The sequence below is a fragment of the Simochromis diagramma genome, unplaced genomic scaffold, assembly GCF_900408965.1.
Source record: "Simochromis diagramma unplaced genomic scaffold, fSimDia1.1 OVJJ01000571.1, whole genome shotgun sequence".
NCBI classification, from domain to species: Eukaryota; Metazoa; Chordata; class Actinopteri; order Cichliformes; family Cichlidae; genus Simochromis; species Simochromis diagramma.
In genome coordinates, this window is record NW_024386885.1 from 2,679,711 (window position 1) to 2,697,997 (window position 18,287).

The window sequence follows — 18,287 nt, forward strand, 5'->3', positions numbered from 1 at the left end:
ATTTCATATTTGTTCTAAATGAATCATCTTTGTGAGTCTCAGTGCCCTTTTCTTATTGGCTTTTCCTAAAAAATGTGCTTTGAAAACAAAAACCAAACCAAGAAATAAAGTAATCGTGCCAATTACAATGTTTTTACTAAAATTTGTCTTAAGTTCCACTGACAGTGAGCTGAAACCAAAATAAAACGGGCAAAATAGACATTACTAGTTATTTAGTGAATAGAAATAGTTTTCTCTGAAAAGAAGGCTCTCGGGAGAGCAGACTGATGAGTATGACATGACTCAGGTTGTACTGATGGAATTAGGCCTGTGCAAATGTAATCATACCCAATTCATTAAAGGAAAACATGTCAAAGCATTTCCACTGATGAGCAACTTTTGTGATAAATGAACGTCTCACCTTTCTCTTGTTAGACGGACAGACGTATAAGTAACTTAGGACAGTCTTGGATCCAACTTTGTCATTCATTCTCTCATATGTGGAGCCGTAATCGGTGGATCTGAAAGAGAAGAAGCCGTCGGAAGCGTGAAAACACTGCTGTGGATAACCCCACTGGAAGTTTCAATGCATGAGTAAACAAACAGATGAAGGATTCCTGGGACTTTGAGCAATTCGTGTCAAATAAATTTCATTTGCAAGTGATGAAAAGGAATGCGATATCACACGCAATGGTAACACAACATGCAGGATAAAGGCGGTACGCCACTCTATATAGCTGCTCTGTGCTGGACCAAAACCTCTGGCAATAGAACAAGAGAAGGTTAACCAATCATCTATAGCTGCCAACGAAAATGATCCATTCAAAAACGTCTAGGGACCTGGCACTATAAATAATTAATTCTCTCCTGATGACTACTATGAAATAAAATATGACGAGTGCAAAAACATGTGGATGTTCCTGAACCCTCCAGCTTTAATAATTTAACAGTGGGAATGAGCCTGTTAGCCAGCCTAGTCCCTAGAAACTCCACATGAATCCATCATCACTAGTAACTACCAAATCCGCCTTCAAGTAGCATATTACAGCTTTTACAGCCCTGTTCTGGCTTTTTCTTTTTTTTTTGTGGGAGCTATATTCATACCCCGGATTTCTCTCTGTGGGGAAAGGAGCACCCACACACCTCTGCGGCATATCTCCCGTTTGGATTTGCAGTCTACTTCAAGTTGTTATGTGGAAAGTGAAGATGATACCTATTTCCAGATACTTTCCTTTTTCAGTCCAGCTTGTGTTCCTTCAGCGGGAACGGGCTTTCAAGGAAATTGGAAAGAGAATTCTCTCATTCTAATTCATCTCAGAATGCCTGAGAGTCACAGCAGTTGCTATGATTACAAAGCACAATAATGAGTCAGATGGACAGTGTCGTTTCCACAGCATATTAAGGTGAGGTGTGGGGAGAAGTGTTGCACTGAGAATGATCCTGATTTGGAGCGTGAGCTGTGAGCCTATGTGCTTAGACTCTGTATTCCACCGTCGGAGAATGCATAAGTAACGTTAAAACATGCAGCACGCTGGTCTTGGTATAAGCGCACACCAAGCATGCAATCATCATCATCATCATCGTCTAGTCATCTCAATGCAAGTTAATAATATCTTTGATGAGCCAACAGGAGAAAGTCAAATCATGATTAGCTGTGACCTCCCAAATGACTCACGCTCTGTACAAGAAGGCTAATTATTATGAAAGGAAAATAAGCTGATTATTATACAAGATGACAAAAGAAAGCTACACACATCGTACTTTTAGACCAGTTTATAAATGGGAAATGTAAATAGGGATACAGCGTTTCCAACTTGACAGCAATTTAGAGTCCAGACTACAGGAATGCCCAATTGTTACTCTACACTATATACTGAAAGGGAAAAATTGTAATCCAGCTGCTTTCTGTAAAGAAGGATACTAGAATTTGTCCTCGCTGAGACCTTGTGAGAGTATTAAGGTCTTTAGGTCTTAATCAGGGTCTCCATCCTTTCATGTTCTACTCCTGCAAGGTTGTCCAACTCCAGTCCTCGGGAGCTACCATCCTGCAGCTTTTAGACGCATCCTTGTTCCAACACACCTGAATCAAATGAATGGCTTGTTATCAGGCCTTTGCCAAACTTGATGGCACGCTGAAGAGGTAATCCAACCATTTGATTCAGCTGTGTTGGAGTAGGGATGCATCTAAAAGCTGCAGGACAGTAGCTCTCGAGGACTGGAGTTGGACACCCCTGTCTGCATGCTAATGACCAACTCTTGGGGGTTTTCACTGTAGCCATGATATGCAGATGGCAAATAAAATATATCTCTTTCAACACTTCAACAAACCAGCAAGCCAAAAACGCTTAAGAAAAATACAATACATCATTTGATTTCCACATGGCCTGTTTAACTACACCAGGGGTGTCCAATTCCAGGCTTCAAGGACCGGTGTCCTGCAGGTTTTAGATCTCACCCTGAATCAAATGAGTTATTCATCACCAGACCCCTGGAGGACTTCAAGACATCAAGGACACATCTAAAACCTGCAGGTCCTTGAGGCCTGGAGTTGGAAACCCCTGACCTACACAAACCTGAAGCCTGCTCAGACCTGAATGACTTTTGACTTGATTAGTGAACTATTTGAGGCTTTCTAGCAACCAGATAGCGTCAGGTACCAAAAATGTGTCCCTTTGGTTAAAGCTTTTTAATGCAGCACTTCTCAGATTTGCAAAAACTGCAAAAATCTGAAATGTGCTGGTTTCACAAGTTTCCTAAAATGTTAGAAAATGTATCTTACTGCTGCTGAAGCTGGGATAAAACCTAGTTTCAGCGACAAATGCACTGAGATGTTTCTCACCGCTGATAGGGCCACTGAGCAATGTGTTGATTGCAAGGCCCCCTGACTTGTTTATATGCCATTCATGCAAATGAACAGGTGGATGGTTTTATACGCTCCTGCTGCGTTATTGAAATGTAGTGGCAGTAACATGTTAACAAAGTTGGAAGCAAACGCATCTGAAAAGGAGAATTTTTTTTTTAATCCTCGTTTAATGCTCTTAAGATGTGTCATAATAAATTAAAGGCACATGCTTTTTACTATGTACACACAAAATACACTCATTAGAACCACCTTTCATGAAAAGTCTGCATGCTGCCTAATTCATTAAATCGAATGGCCCTGCCATCAAGATTACCTTGGTGAATCTTTTGCAGGGGTCTAGGTCCTAGACCCCTCCTAGAGTCTCCTAGACTCTAGGAGATAACACGTACAGAGAAGAGTTTATTTATTTATTTATTTATTTATTTATTTTGTATTTTAGTTAAATTAAGTTTGCAGGTCCTGCCTGCCACTTCAGCTGAGGTCAAGTTAAAGCTGTGATTTGACAAGCACAATCACATTTTGTACAATTAAATTAAGGCGAACTGAAAGTATTTCTTATAGGCTCAGAGTGTGTTTTCAGCCAAATTTGGCCGGTCCTTGCGCCTCTAATCACATTAAGTGTTCAGGAACTGACAAGTCCAATTTGACCTGAGCTGTACTTTTAAGGATTCTCAGTGATGCAGAGAGGATTATCCATGCTTACATTTCATAGTACATCAATTACTGCATTGTGTTGTTTCACTAAAATAGACCTAATACTTATATTGTTTCTATAGAGGTCCGGTTTAACAGCCACATTGTGTCTAAGATTCTCTTCAGTGGCTGCTTGTATTTAATACTTATGAATTTATTTATTACTTGAAAGCACAGAGAACATTTTGTTTCTCCATAGATGTGAAGCCTCTTCTTCCTTGTTTTGTCCCTGCCTGATTTTTTTTCTGCATATTTGTCACACATTCAGGTCATCAGACTGATTTCAAATTTTGATATCGCGCAAAGATAAACTGAATGCAGGGATTTATCTCCGTGTGAAACCTTACACTTGCCATTCAAACGTGTTCACCTCTAAGTCAATCAGCTTTCTAAAAACATGTTTGAAATCACAGTTAATTAATGATTTAACAAGAGTTAAATCCTTTTAATAAAGAGGTTTGGATATTTTTTCCCTCAATAAAAGAATCATCAACTGCTTTTGTGTTTACTCAGGTTATCTTTGTCTGTCGTTAACATTGGTTTCATGACCTAATGACACTGATTATGTCTCCCTCCAACCAGCTCCCTGAGCCTGGTTATGCCAGAGGTTTCCTTCTGTCAAAAGGGAGTTTTTCCTTCCCACCATCGCCAAGTGCTTGCTCACAGGAGGTCATGTAATTGTTGGGTTCTTCTTTGTTTCATTACAATATAAATCATTGTTGTTGTGATTTGGTGCTATATAAATAAAAACGAACTGAATTGAATTAAAACTTGTGTGACAAAGATGCAAAGGTGCGAATGCATCTTCACAGCGCTGTATAGATGTAGAGTATGTACATATGGAACTGAGGAAAAAATGACCCATTAATGATGGATTTTATAGATTTCACTCTAGCGTTGGCTCAGATATCACCTTCAGCATGGTCATAATGAAAGTAGATCTGTACAGCAAGATGAATCCAGCTGCCATCCTTTGCAGTGATAGCCCAAAAGGATCATATCTGAGGAGACACACTGCTTCCTATTTGCCTTTTGCAACACAGCTGCAGCCATGGAGTTGAGCTCTATTGGAAGGTGAACATTTAGTGAAATAAATCAACGTTTGCTTATTTTTTTTAGAGACTGAGCCTGTCCAGGTATGCTACAAGATACTGCACCTCATTGTTTATGTCTAGTAAAAGCATTTAATATCAATGCAGAAAAAAGAGCCTCCTTTATGTATAGAAACTGAAATTCTTTTTATTCAGATAAATCACAGCCTCCATGTAACATTAAAAAAAGAGTTTCTGTTGGCTAACGCTAACCATACCATATCATATTATTAATAAAATAATTTCCATAGGCGTGTAAGACTTGGTTTTATACATTGAAGAATTTGTATTTTATCACTGAGGTGGTGAAACTTTAGATACATATAACTAGTTAAGTAGATACATTTCCTTGTAGTAACTTAAGATTAAAGGGAAAAAAGTTAATATCAGTCTAGAATGGTAACTTTGGTGTAACAGGGCAGTCCTCACCCCACCCCCACCCGCCATGCACTATACAAGCACATTTACAAAGCTCCATTCACTGATTGAACTGACTAAAGCACAAGCTGATTTCACCATGTCCTAAAAACAATTAGTCTCCGGCACTGCGGTGCCTTACACGAGTTTGAGCCGTGTTCAAATGTTTTGTATCACAGGTTGTTATTGCAGGTGATCAGATGGAGAACACAGTGGGGGCAAATGGGTTGAAAGGAACATTTTCCTTTCCCCCCCCCAATCCTATAAACACACTCCCTGATGTTTCACGAGTGACTGAGCTGATGGAGGTCCGTGAGCAGTAACAAGACCACAGAGACTCGAAATTGCCAATTCTCTTTTGGTTGAACAACTTCATTCTTCTTGGCTAGAGAATGACATTTTATGAAATCTGCGTCCAGCTTTTGAGTTCAGTAAAAGTCTGAAGATAATTAATGTGATTATTATATTTATCTGAACTTCTGGATTTCATAGACACTTGTTTTAATCTGGATTCCCCTCCCCTTGTTGGTTCAGTCCACCTGTTGGTAAGATGAGAAAAGAAAAATAAAGAAAAAGGAGGCATAGTCCCAGAGACGGTGTCTAGTGGGGATGCAGGAAAGAAAGACAACTACTGCCTACTGCTGCTATTTTGAATGTTCAACAAATTTTCAATTTGAAGCACAATATAAGTTTCTTTCTTCCACCTGCTTCCATTTCTGTTGAGTCGTGCAGTTTCTGTGGAATTAATGCCTGTTTCAGGCCTGTGGTGAAAGATAGCAGCTTGGAATATTTTTGTGACTATCGGTAAAGGAGATTAAGGCAGATTTGACTCAGGATGTTACATCAGACTCTCCTGAGTGCAGGATTCTCTGTAAGTCTGACTAAACAGGCTTACTATACTGGTGAGAGCATAATCGATTACACAATATTCAAGGCCTCTGTCAGCCTCTATACTTTAAAGCTTTAAAAGAAAATCTGGGATTTTCTAAGTATGCCAGGCAAACATGTAACCTGGAAAATACCGAAATGGAATCTTCTATATCAGTCACAAAGTGGAGGTCACAAAGTGAAGTCCTTCCATTTTTTAAAAGAGCCATAAAAAGAGATGCAGTGCTGAGGATCGCAGTGTGGGAACATCAAATGACTGGAATAAAAGGCAGACAGAAATTGCATTAGGGAATGTTTGTGAGGTTTTGCCAGATGGCTGCCAGTAAAGCAGAACAATTCAGCGTTGGTGTACAACACGGTTGACCGTGCTCTGGGGAGACAGAGAAAAAAGCCATGCACTTCAAAGACTGTGGAGACTGAAGGATGAAAACTTCAACCAAATCATCTTAGTTTCTCAAGCTTGTACAAACAAAGCACATCACCCTGAAGCATACAGGAATTAAAGGAAACTGAAGTCTGCTGCAGTGCAGTTCCAAAGGAAAAAACAAAAAACTATCCGACTCTTTGTAAACCTGACACTGCGTTACTTACTATGAAGTTCAATCTGTTTGTGAATGTATGCATGCACATATACAACAGCAAAGAGACCCGGCAAGAACTGAAAACACCAAATCAATATTCATCAAGGGTCTAAACATAAAAGCATCATCAGGTGGCTGTCAAAGCCAAATGGCAACAACTCAGTTATCCTCAGAAAATGAGTCCAACGCAGACACAGAAGCCTCAAAGAGCAAGAAAGTCAAGAAATAGGAAAAGGTTTCTCAGCAGAGAACCCTGCAGCAAAATCAAGCCCGAAGACTCGGAACACTCACTGACTGATGCGCTCAAAAAACATTCTCGGCGCTGGTGAACCGAAGCGTTCTATGCAGTGCTGAAGGGTCAGAGGTAGAGACGCCTGAATGAGTCGCAGACATTTCCACTGCAATTGTCTGAATTGTTGCGGTCTTTTGTTCCAGGGACAGACTCTTGGGGCATGACAAAGCCAATTCTGCTCTCGCCATAGGTCCTCGACACAAGCTCACTCTTTGGATAGTATCAAGGGAACTTTGGGTGACCACGGAAAGAACTAAACAGAGCCGTTGCCAGAGCTGAAATTCCCATTATTAACCCCCACCGCTATCCAAGCCCCAGCTCAAAAGTCTGATGCTTCCTCAATGATGATGATGATGGAGCGTGTCACTGCAAATGCAATTTAGCCACAAAATACAAAGAATCATGAACCTCACTGGGTGTTTCAAGAGGATATGTGTGAATAGAAGAAAGCAGATCCAAATGTACTTGGGCCAGAGGGGCCTAGCATGCGTATTGTGAGAACAAACCAAATACAGAGATTGTCTCTTCACCTGTGTTTGGCTTTTCAAGCCAGTTCTTATTCAAAATAGTCAAATATTGCTGTTTTCTCAAAGGTGCTCACATCTCAAAACTAAGAAAAAGATGCTCTTTTGCATTTATGCTGTGACATACTGTGTTTATGGCCAAAGCAAGGCAGCTGTTTAACTCCCAATTCACCATAAATAAAGCACAAATGTTTTAGTAATTTATCAAACACTTATTTTAAACTATGAATTATGTGTTAGCCAGCACACTGGACTTCTCTGAAAAGCCAAAATTAATCAAAATGTTCAACCACTTAAACTCATTTAGTGATCAGAAATAAGAAATATCTGTAATTTGGCCTCTTAATCAACAAATAATAATGTGTTTTACTCTTTTTTTTTTTCATCCTTTTTTTAAAACAGTGAACTTTAATAAATATTTAGTATTAAAAAACATCTTTAATTAAAGAGCTTGTGGTGGATTAACCATTAAAGAAACATATAAAAATTGTTAATTATCAATACTGTTAATTTAGAGCAGCTGTGGAATAAAGCTTCATTTGGTTGGTGGTCTAATGAAGCTCTTAACCTCTTGTTACCCTTTTACATTTAAAAGCACTTGCTAGGTATAATTTTTCAGTGTGATGTGTTGAAATGGTGCGTTATAACCTAAACCACAGTCATTTCTGAAATCCTACAAGGTAAAATGTTATTAATAGGTGACCAGTGACAGTGAATGAGATTAAACACTTTGATCCAATCATCGAAAACCGAGGACACCGCACAAGAGAGATGAAGAAAAGACTGCAGGCGGGGTGGGGTGGGTGGAGACGAGTGTCAGGGGTGATTTGTGACAGAAGGTTAGCAGCTAGAATGAAAGGGAAGGTTTACAAGATGGTAGTGAGACTCGCTATGATGCATGGATTGGTGACGGTGAAACTAACAAAAGCACAGGAGGCGAGAGCTGTTAAAATTTTCATTGGGAGTGACCCGAATGGACAATATTGGAAATTAGTATATCAGAGGGACAGCTCAGGTTTGGAGATGACATTCGAGAGACAAGGCTGAGGTGGGATAGTCGATATACTGGACAAAGGATATTGAATATGGAGCTGCAGGGCAGGAGGGAAAGAGGAAGACCACAAAGAAGATTCATGGATGTAGTGAAGGAGGCCATGCAGAAGGTTGGGGTGATGGACAGAGATGGTAAGGATTGAATGAGATGGAAACAGAAGAAGAAGAATCAGCAAATGAAAACAAAGTAAATCAGAAACCCCCAAAAAGACAAACAAAGATATCACAGCCATTCCTTCAACTCCCTAATGATGATGTCACGGCCGGGATGGCCGACGTGTTTGAGGTGTGAACCCAAAAGCAGACACGGGAGAACAAAAATAAGTATAACAAAAACTGAGCTGTTTGTTAATTATGATATCGAACAAAAAACAAACTGTGATGAGAAACATGAACATGAACGGTCCCTGATCATGTGGCTCTTTTCAGAATCCCTCACCAGCAGTTGTGCTGGGCAGCCACTGACAGCAGCAGCAGCAGACCTGACCCTGGCTTCTAAAACCTGCGACATTTATGTTTGAGATTCTTGTGACTTACCGAGCTTTGTATATAGTGTGTACATTAGCTTTCACTTGTAAATAGCACATTGTAAATAGCACTGAAACAGATAGGGTGAGTTGCCTTATTATTTTTCCTTGTACTGTTTTCTCCTGTTTATCTCATTGAGGGAGTTAGGTGTGACGTTTGTCTTTTGTTTCACATAGGGTTTTAGAAAGCACCTCCTCTCCTGACGTAGCTTGTTCTGTTTGTTATTTTGGCCTTTGTTCACCCAGGAGCTTCATTTTCAGTGTACACAAATAAACCACCGTTCACCAAGAAATTGTTTTTTCTGTGTATGGTTTTAGGGCCCAGGGCGGGGTCACTTCCTTTTTTAACTCTTATGTTACGTTCCTGTACCCCTAGACTGGGGGGTAACATAAAGTGGGGGCTCGTCCGCTCTTTTCTTTTGCCATTCTTTTTGCTCATTGTGTTTTGTAGGTTGCCTACACTTTTTGGTTGGCAGTTTTCTTGTAGTGTTGGGGGTAAAATAGCCACAATGACTTTTGACAACGCAATGTTACCTCTACCCCAGTGAGTAAAATTGTGAGTAAACCTTCTGATTCATTCCCCTCTGATCAGTTTGATGCAAGCAAGCAAATTGCTTTAGTGCCACCTTTCAGAAAAAGTGAGGTTGACTCTTTCTTTAATGCCTTTGAGCGCATCGCAACCACTTTGAAATGGCCCAAGGATGTGTCGAGGATGTGTGGAGTTTGTTATTGCAATGTCAATTTTGTCGCAAGCTTGACAAAAGATACAGGGAGAGGGACACAGAGGAGAGAGACACATGGGGAACCTACATAGACGAGGAGATAACACCTAAGATGAACTAATAATAACCCCAGAACTTAACATTATCTCATAAGTACTCAAAAACCAAATCACTCTGCTACTGATGCTGCAGGTGTATCAACCCACTGAGACCAAAGGAAAGCTTGTAAGTATCTGTGGAACACAGTATTTAATGCTTTGGGATGAGAACTTGGTTCCCCGGTTAATGTACCTCCACTCCAAAGACAGGCCACTGAGCTAAACCTGCTTTTTAGGAACTTCTTTGTTGACTTTCAGGTGAATTGTTTTCTCTATAGGTTAAAACTAAAAGAAATTTCATTGAAAAGTCCCAATCATCTAGATTTTACATACACACTGACAACAAAGACAGTCAAGAGATTAAAGGAATTCTCTGGGCAATTGATCTTCATATTCACCAGATTTGAGTCCTAATGAAGTCCTATGGGAGACTGTGGTGCTATAAAACATCATAATTAAGGCAAACAAAGTATGGCTACGATAGACTAAGACAGCTTGTTCAGTCTTTGTGCTGTAGGTAGCAGCTAGTTTATTCCCAGTGAGACATAAAGATTACTTCCACCAGTTTATACAGATGTTTTAGGCTTGGACACTGTAAAGAAAGTAAAGACTAGTAAAAACAGTTAGCAACAGATCATTAACAGCTGGAGCTTTTGGTGTAGTTGGCAGTAAGAATCTCACAACATCAGGAACATTGCCACATGTTCCTGCTTTAGACTGAAAAGACCACAGAAGGAGGAAGAAGTGCTAGAGTTAGGTGAGGTTTTCATGCATAAATAGATGGACAACACCAGCTCACCCAGACTTGGTCTCATCAATCGTCATGCCTAAGTCACATGTTGTTCTTTGACGTTGCTGTTCTGTGCATCTAAATAATGTCGTTTGTCTAGCTAATTTTCTCTGATTGTTGTTTATTGGTTACAGGTAGCGATTCAGTGTCATCAAAGGGTGTTTCAAAGATATCTATCCCAGTTTTAACCTACAGTAGAAGTATAGACAGCTAGATGAATTGAGGATCAATGAGCCCTGGGTCAGAACTGCTTGTGTTGTAGACCAAAAGGTCTCTGTGCGATTGCCCTGCAGCGACTGGCGACCTGTCCTGGGTATTTGTTTGCCATTTATTCTGAGACATGGGAAAAAAAGGCTCAAGTTTCACAGTTAGGCCAAGCAGGAAGAAGCAAGCACTGAAAATAAATGGATGCATGAGTTGCCCAAGGCAATTAGTCTGTTTCTTGGAGCCAAGACTGCTTCAGTCAACCAGTGGATTAATACGCGCTTTAATCCGAAACACTAAGCAGGCGCTCCAGACAGAATTCAGGCAGAAACACTGTTGTCATACTTCAGCGTTAGGGTAACTACAATTGTCTTCGCCATGTTGGTTTCATTTAAAGCAGCCTCCCTCACCAACCATTTCAGATTAAGTTGTTCTAAAAATATGTAATCCTCAAGGGGAGGAAAAGAGAACAAAGTCAGGGGGAAAAACTGTAATTCTGTGATAATTGGTGCTGCATACCAAGAGTCTGAAGGTTGAGATGTATCATAGAGTTAATTGGAATGAGTCTGTGAATCAGCAGATTTTTAAAAATAGAATATAGATTTAGTTTGCTTAACAACACATGCAATTTATTTAGTTATGTGTTTTTATTCATACTCCATGTTGGATGTTTGCACCGAGGGATGTATCTGTGCAAATGTATTATATCGCTTGTGTCTCCGATTAGGCACTACTGCATATCTATACATAGTTTTACATCTTTTCAGCCCTTTCCAGTTACTATACTGATGTTTTAACTGTGGTGAAGGTGTGAAATGTTACTACCATGTACCAAGGTGGAAGTTCTGCAGTTTGTGAGCTGCTGTTTTTATTTCATGTGGATCCAACTCTAAGCTTTAATAAAACTAAAGTGGATGAGCTTTTTAAAAAATAAAAAATAAAAAAACACCCACTACAACGTTGTTATGAAGAAATAATTAGCTAGAGAGGCTAAAGCTATTTTTGTACCAAGCTCTAAACATATTTCATGTTGCTGTAAAGGTGGGTCTTTTAACACGGGGGTTTAGGGGATTGACTCACTCTTGGAATCAGACTCAAGCAACCATTTAAGGAACTGCAGTTTTTATCATATTTCCACTTGTTTCTTTTTTCAGAAACAGAAGCTGCAGCTTGTATAATGGCTTTTTGCTGGTGCATATTTAATGTTTTTCTATTATCCTGCCCCACTCCACACCACTTTGTCTTAACCAAAAGACATACAATTATGTTTCTACATTTCTGAAAATGTCAACAAAAAACAAACATTGTAAAGTCAGCAAAGGAAATATATCCCAAAAGGTTGATTCTGACTGCAGGTTTCCCCAACCTTAAAGACCAGTCTATTTACACCTACAGTCCAGTGGACACTCTTCCAAGGATGAGGATGTCCACATCCTGGACAGCAAGGAACGCTGGTTTGAGCGCGGAGTCAAGGAGGCCATTTATGTGAAAAGGGAAAGACCATCTCTGAATCGAGGAGGGGCCTAAGGGTACATCTGTCACCATCTTACAATGCTGTGATTGCAGCCATTCCCTCAACTCTCTGTGAATGGTACTCATGGCCATTGATCAATGGGCTTTGATCAGTGGTTGTTGATCAATGGTCATGAGAATTTGCATATCAGATCAAGGAAATGACCTCAAAGCCCAGTGTTCATTCAGTGAGCTAGTTTCAGTTATTATGCAAAGTACTGTTTATAAGGTTGGAAACCTGCAGTCAGCTGAGACTGAAGAAGTCACCTGGACGAGTGGCGAAACGTTTCTCCCTCTGAAAACATCCAGATGAACCTTTCGGTGTGATTGAGCATGCATCAAGACAATCTGCAAAATAATTTTGATACTGAATGTAATCATACCATTCATCCAGTCATCCACATCAGGGTTGAGATGGAGCCTCCCAGCTGTCAAAGAGCGGGGGGGGGTAAACCCTGGGCTAACCCTAGCACGGCCAAATGGCAGCTTTGAACCAAGACCTTGTTGCTGTGAGGCAACAGTGCTAACCACAGTTTCACTGCACCACCATGCTGCCCTGAAACAGACGCAACAACGTTGTCATCCCCTATGTAGCCGGTGTATCAGAGAAACTCAGGAGGGTTTTCTCCAAGCATGACATCCCGGTGTATTTCAGACCCAGCAACACGCTCAGACACAAACTGGTTCATCACAAAGACAAAACTCCAAAACACAGACTTAACAATGTGGTGTTTGCTGTACAGTGCAGCGAGGAATGCCCAGACCTCTACATCGGAGAGACCAAACAGCCACTTCACAAGCGCATGGCACAACACAGAAGAGCCACCTCCACAGGACAAGACTCAGCTGTCCATCTGCATCTAAAGGTCAAAGGTCACTCTTTCGAGGATGCCAATGTTCACATTTTGGACAGAGAGGACAGATGGTTTGAAAGAGGAGTGAAAGAAGCATCTACGTCCACTGTGAGCGACCATCTTTGAACAGAGGCGGTGGTTTACGACACCAACTCTCTGCCATCTATAATCCAGTTTTGAGATCCTCCCCAGACGCCTTAACGCCCACTCACATCCTGGGCCATCTGACCTCAGGAATTTGCATGATAAGGTGGGGCCAGGTTTCACAATGAGCTCACCCGAAACCCTGGCTGATTGGGACCCACACCCAGTTTCACACCTTGGCTCAGGCAATTAGAGGATCATCAGGGGGTCCTTTGTCCCTCTGTGGGGGGAAACTCCCACTAGGTTTATATCTGGGACTCTCCACCATTTGACCTTAGAATTGAAGAAGCTTCTCGGATGAGAGGTGAAACGTCTTCAAGCAACTTAAAGAAGTCCAGACGCTTTTCTTTGCAAGCTCTTAGACTACGATGACCTGGATGACTGAGAACCTTCACAGATAATGCATTTTAAATGTTTTGACATCATAGCATGTCATAGATTTTTTTTTTTTTCCCAAATCATTCTGATTCTGTCACAAGTTTTGCTTATATAAGAATCAGACAATGCCTACAAATTATGGTGCTCTTTCAGCTCTTATACTCCAGTTAGTTTTTACAAATTACCACCAGGTTTGGCACGAAACCGAAAGTCAGAGTCCAAAAAAGAAGGCTTAAGTAGACTGTGTACTCTGATCATTTAATACAACCGTACTTAAAGTTTGTTTATTTTAAATAATGTCAGTGTAGGGTGAGGAGATGAAGTATTATATTTCCAAGTAGGAAAAAAAAAGCTGCATCGTGTAAATGGATTATATAGAGAAACCCAGTTAGACCTTGAAATATAGATCTGAGCCCACATTTACAGATGGAAGAAAAAGTTGTGCTTTAAGCACAGGATGGTGTTTATCCCCTACAGTGTTGTGTTATTTGCAGGTAAAGTTTGAACTGTATAATAAATGAAATCAACGTAAAACTTTCCACTGGATTCCATCAACAAACACTGTTTGAAGTCAAGACACGGAAGAAGAAATAAAGTCATTCTTATTTTTGCTACGTGCCCGGTGAATAAAAACAGTGATATTACACGAGCTCTAAAAGAGAATAAAGTATGAAGACTGTGTTGCAGCATGTCTTGTGCAGAGGCAGCAAGCATCCAGCAGTTTTTAATCACTGCTTCCATCAGCAAAGCATATCTCAGCGAGGAGAGTCATAATGTACAAGTTGTCAAGGAGTTTATCTATGGAATATACACTCACCCCGAGCTACACTCTTGTGCAAACTTCCACACACACACATTCACGCTGAAAACATGGCACGCGCACACAAATGCTCGCTTCTTTCCATGTTTTCACCTAAGGCAACGGCTGCACCATCTCTCCTTTAATGCGAAATCCACTGAAGCATAATTGAAAATGACTTTGGAGAATTGCCACGTTGAGATCGGAAGATACTGTAGTTGCAGGTGTTTCTGCGCGAGTTGTCAGTGAAACACACGTGAGAGCAGAGGACAATGAAGCGTGGCAAAAATAATGGTACCTCAAAAGACCGAGCACTGTACACCAAAGTCTATCTGCCCTTCAACAGATTAACGATTGCATTCATGTCCGTACCAGTTTATACGTGCGCCCGTTCTGTGTGTGTTTATGTATGTGTCTGCGTTAGTGGGTGATGTCGAAAAGAAAATACAAAAACAAGCCATGTGTGAAACAAACAGAAAACAGGAAATGTGCCTGCAGACCGCCCTAGAATTCATGCTGCTGTTAATACAAAGTGCTGCGAAAGTCGGCGGCGATCCTGCAGTATATAAACAAAAGATTTCACATAACAACCATGTGCTGGAGTGTGATATGTGGAAAAAAGTGGAGAAAAGCTGAGGAAAAAATGGCAAAAAAAAATCTTCACAGAATCCTCGCTGACATCAGGCCTTAGCAAATATAGCCCTGCCCGCATCACTGCACTGCAACACGCCGAACAAATTCAGTGTTGAGAAAATACCTTAAAGGAACATCCGGAGTGGGACAGAAGTGCCGACATTCAAAGATCACTCTCGGTGACAACGTTAGTTATGTATCGCACTCACAGGTCGTGTTCTCCATCCAGGCCCAACAGCGGGTAGGGAAGTACCTCTGATTCATCCCCTTCCCCGCTCGCCACGCTCTAGAATGCTTTTTCCAGAATAAATCTTTAAATAAAGTATAAAAATTTTAAAATCTCCTCCCAGACATGCTGACTTTTTCATGAGCTCCAGAAGGACTTTGGGTTACAAAGGATAACTGTGCTTTTGACATCCACCTGTTCTGTCTCATGGTTTAGATTACCTTAGCCAACCCCTTTTTGCACTTCTCTGTTTGCTCTGAGATGATCCAAAAATCAGCTTCCCTCACAACTCTACTGTGTGTGATTTAAAGTCAGAGTGCAGGAATAGGAGGGGGGGGGGAGTATTTTTCAACCCTGCAATGCTGCCAGAGCAAGCACAACGAGAAATGACTTCTATTCATTATTAATGGAAAGAGAGAGCCTGGAAAACAGCAATTGGATGGCCAGTTTATAGTTATACAGTTTGCGTTGTTAGAGAGCAGCAGCAGCACACCACAGTGGCCAGTAGGTTGGTTCAACTGTGTCTCTGGGGGGCTGTGAGAGATGATAACTGACATGTTGGGGTCAGGAAGCAGGAGTGAGGCTACGTGTCTACAAGAAGCGAAACTCTCAAGTGAAAATGCTCATGAAACATGTGAGTTTTAAGAAACATTTTTCTGCTTCCAAAAGAAAACCTGAAGATTTTAAAAGCTTAAGTGACAGACTGGATGCATACAACATGTAAGTACTTTCAGTGCATTATTAATGCATCCATAGCAGTGTCTATGAAGCTCAAAGCTCCATAAAATCCAACATGGAGCCGATCAGATTCAACTGACTACACTTTCTCTTCTTGTTGTTGTTGTGAGAAAGGAAACCTACCTGTATAACGTGTCAGATGACATGCTGATGTTTGAAGTTTAGACAGCGAAAACTTCAGAGGTTTGAGGTGCAAATCTGGATTACTGATTGGCTAAAAGTTGTCCTCGTTCAAGTATCTCAGTAAAAATGCTGCACATACAAAAATAAAGTGCTTCAAATGCATTCTCTAATTTTAGGCTCTCACTTGTTTCACGGTGTTTTGCTGCCACTTTCCCACGCAGTCAGTCTCAATACTGTAGTCCAATCATCTTCTCTCACACCTTCATTGAGCGAATCAGTCTCAGCTTTGCGTGGTTTAAATCGGCTTTTCACACTCGCTTTCATCCAACCCACCTGCTCCCCATCTCCACCTCAGACACCTCAGCCTTAGTCTTCATCTTTACCACCACCAGGGTCTAGACTCTGGGGTGTCGTGTCCTAAATCCCATCATTGCTGGAATTCAGTTCTGCCATGATGGCTCATAGGAGTCTAATCACCAAATACATTCATTGAATTGCCCACAGGTATGAAAGGTAGTCTGTGTCTCTATTTTACAGGCTAGTGACCTGTTCAGGGTGTACCCTGCCTCTTGCCCTGGGATAGGGTCCATCCCACTTCTGAGCCTGAACTGGTAAGATGCACAGAATCAATGGGGAAAAAAGTTTAGGAAGGTTAATTTCTATCTCTAACGAGGTCATCTATGATAAATCAGTAGGATTTATATTTTAGCTAAATTGATGTTGCATACTGAAAACTTTTTAATTAATACAGCAAAATACCTCCTAAAATAGTAGCTTTCATTATGTTGCATATGATAGATTTTAAAAAGATTTTCCCAGAAGTTTCTAATTTTAATGGGTTAATAAAATGTTTGCATGCATACTTAATGACTGATGCTAACAGCAAACAAAAATGCTAGAAAAAAAATTACATGTGACTTAAAATTAAAACTGCTGTTTAGCCCAGCAAACAGTAGACCTAAATTAAATTCATATTCTGTCCTATTTTATTCGCTTTTTCCCCGCTCTGCACACCCACAGGCATATTGTTAGAGACCCGGGGCACAGACATGGGGGTCAGGTGTGCTTTCAGGCATCACTTCCACAAACACATCTATCCCATGGCAGTCGGAGGTAGCGTAATGATCTGTCTGCAAATGTACTGAGATGCTCTAAAAATAAAGGGACAGCACTTTCTTTTGAATATATAAGTGCCGAGGATAGAAATATTTCTCCATTTTAATATGTATTCCACAGCCTGCATGAGCATCCCCGGCTCCTTTTTCAACATAACGGATGAGGGTTGCAAACAAACTTTTGATTTATATCTGCCATAACTCCTTTGGAAATATGCTCATCATGTACTGCGTATGCAGAATCCAATATTAAATCATTCCCTCCTTTTCTGTCAGTGTAGAAGTTGCTCGGCGGGGATGAACGACTCACAGATACAAGTGTTTAGCAGAACACCAGCTGTTTCTCTGGTGGAGACTTGGTGAAGTAGAATTGATAAAAGCCAGGCAGGGCTGTAAGAAGTGTGAGCACGCTCTTTTTGTTTGATCGCGTGCTCATTTGCCGGCGTGCATCCTGTTGCGGCAGCGCAGGGGTAAATACAAGTTGTGTTTCCTTTTCCAATGAGAAATGGGGGGGAAAGGTGCTCTCCTAGAAGGTGAGTGGGAGCTATCCCTCACGACTCTGCGGTGCCTTTATCTGCTACCTTTCTTCTTTCTGATAAGCAGCTCCAGAGCCAATCGTGTGGAACTTATAACTCAGACGTGTGAAAGTGAAGTTTTACCAAGTTAAGTAAGAAAGAGGTAGAAATGAATAATAAACTTTCCTCTAAGCATCAACTTTTCCTGGGTGCTGCATAAACTCCTGTGCTGTTTGCACACACATTGAGCAGTCCTGGCAGCGTCTCTCAGCATTGGCAGCAGCCCATCCGTAATCTCAAAGGATCTGAGCCCGTGGCCGGCCTCGCCACTGACCATACAACCGGCCCCTGTGCGAGCGCCAGCAGCGCAAAACAAAATGTGTATTTCACTACAGCACCCGGACCACCAGCTACAGCACGCCAGCACAGTCCAGCGTGTTGCTGTGGGCGAATGATGTCATAATGTTGTCCTCCGTGGAAATATTTGTGTCATTTCGCATAAGCGCTGTAGTGAAAGCTGCGAGGCTA

The 18,287-nt window shown here is 41.1% G+C and overlaps 1 protein-coding gene across 1 annotated transcript in view; it reads right to left on the reverse strand.

The window, feature by feature from the left end:
* Window positions 1-18,287, reverse strand: part of sorcs3 (sortilin related VPS10 domain containing receptor 3) — a 233,707-nt gene that overhangs the window by 116,821 nt on the left and 98,599 nt on the right. The window contains exon 3 of the mRNA XM_040033520.1: window positions 401-500. Within this exon, the coding sequence (XP_039889454.1) occupies window positions 401-500 (100 nt within the window). The remainder of the gene's footprint in view (window positions 1-400; window positions 501-18,287) is intronic.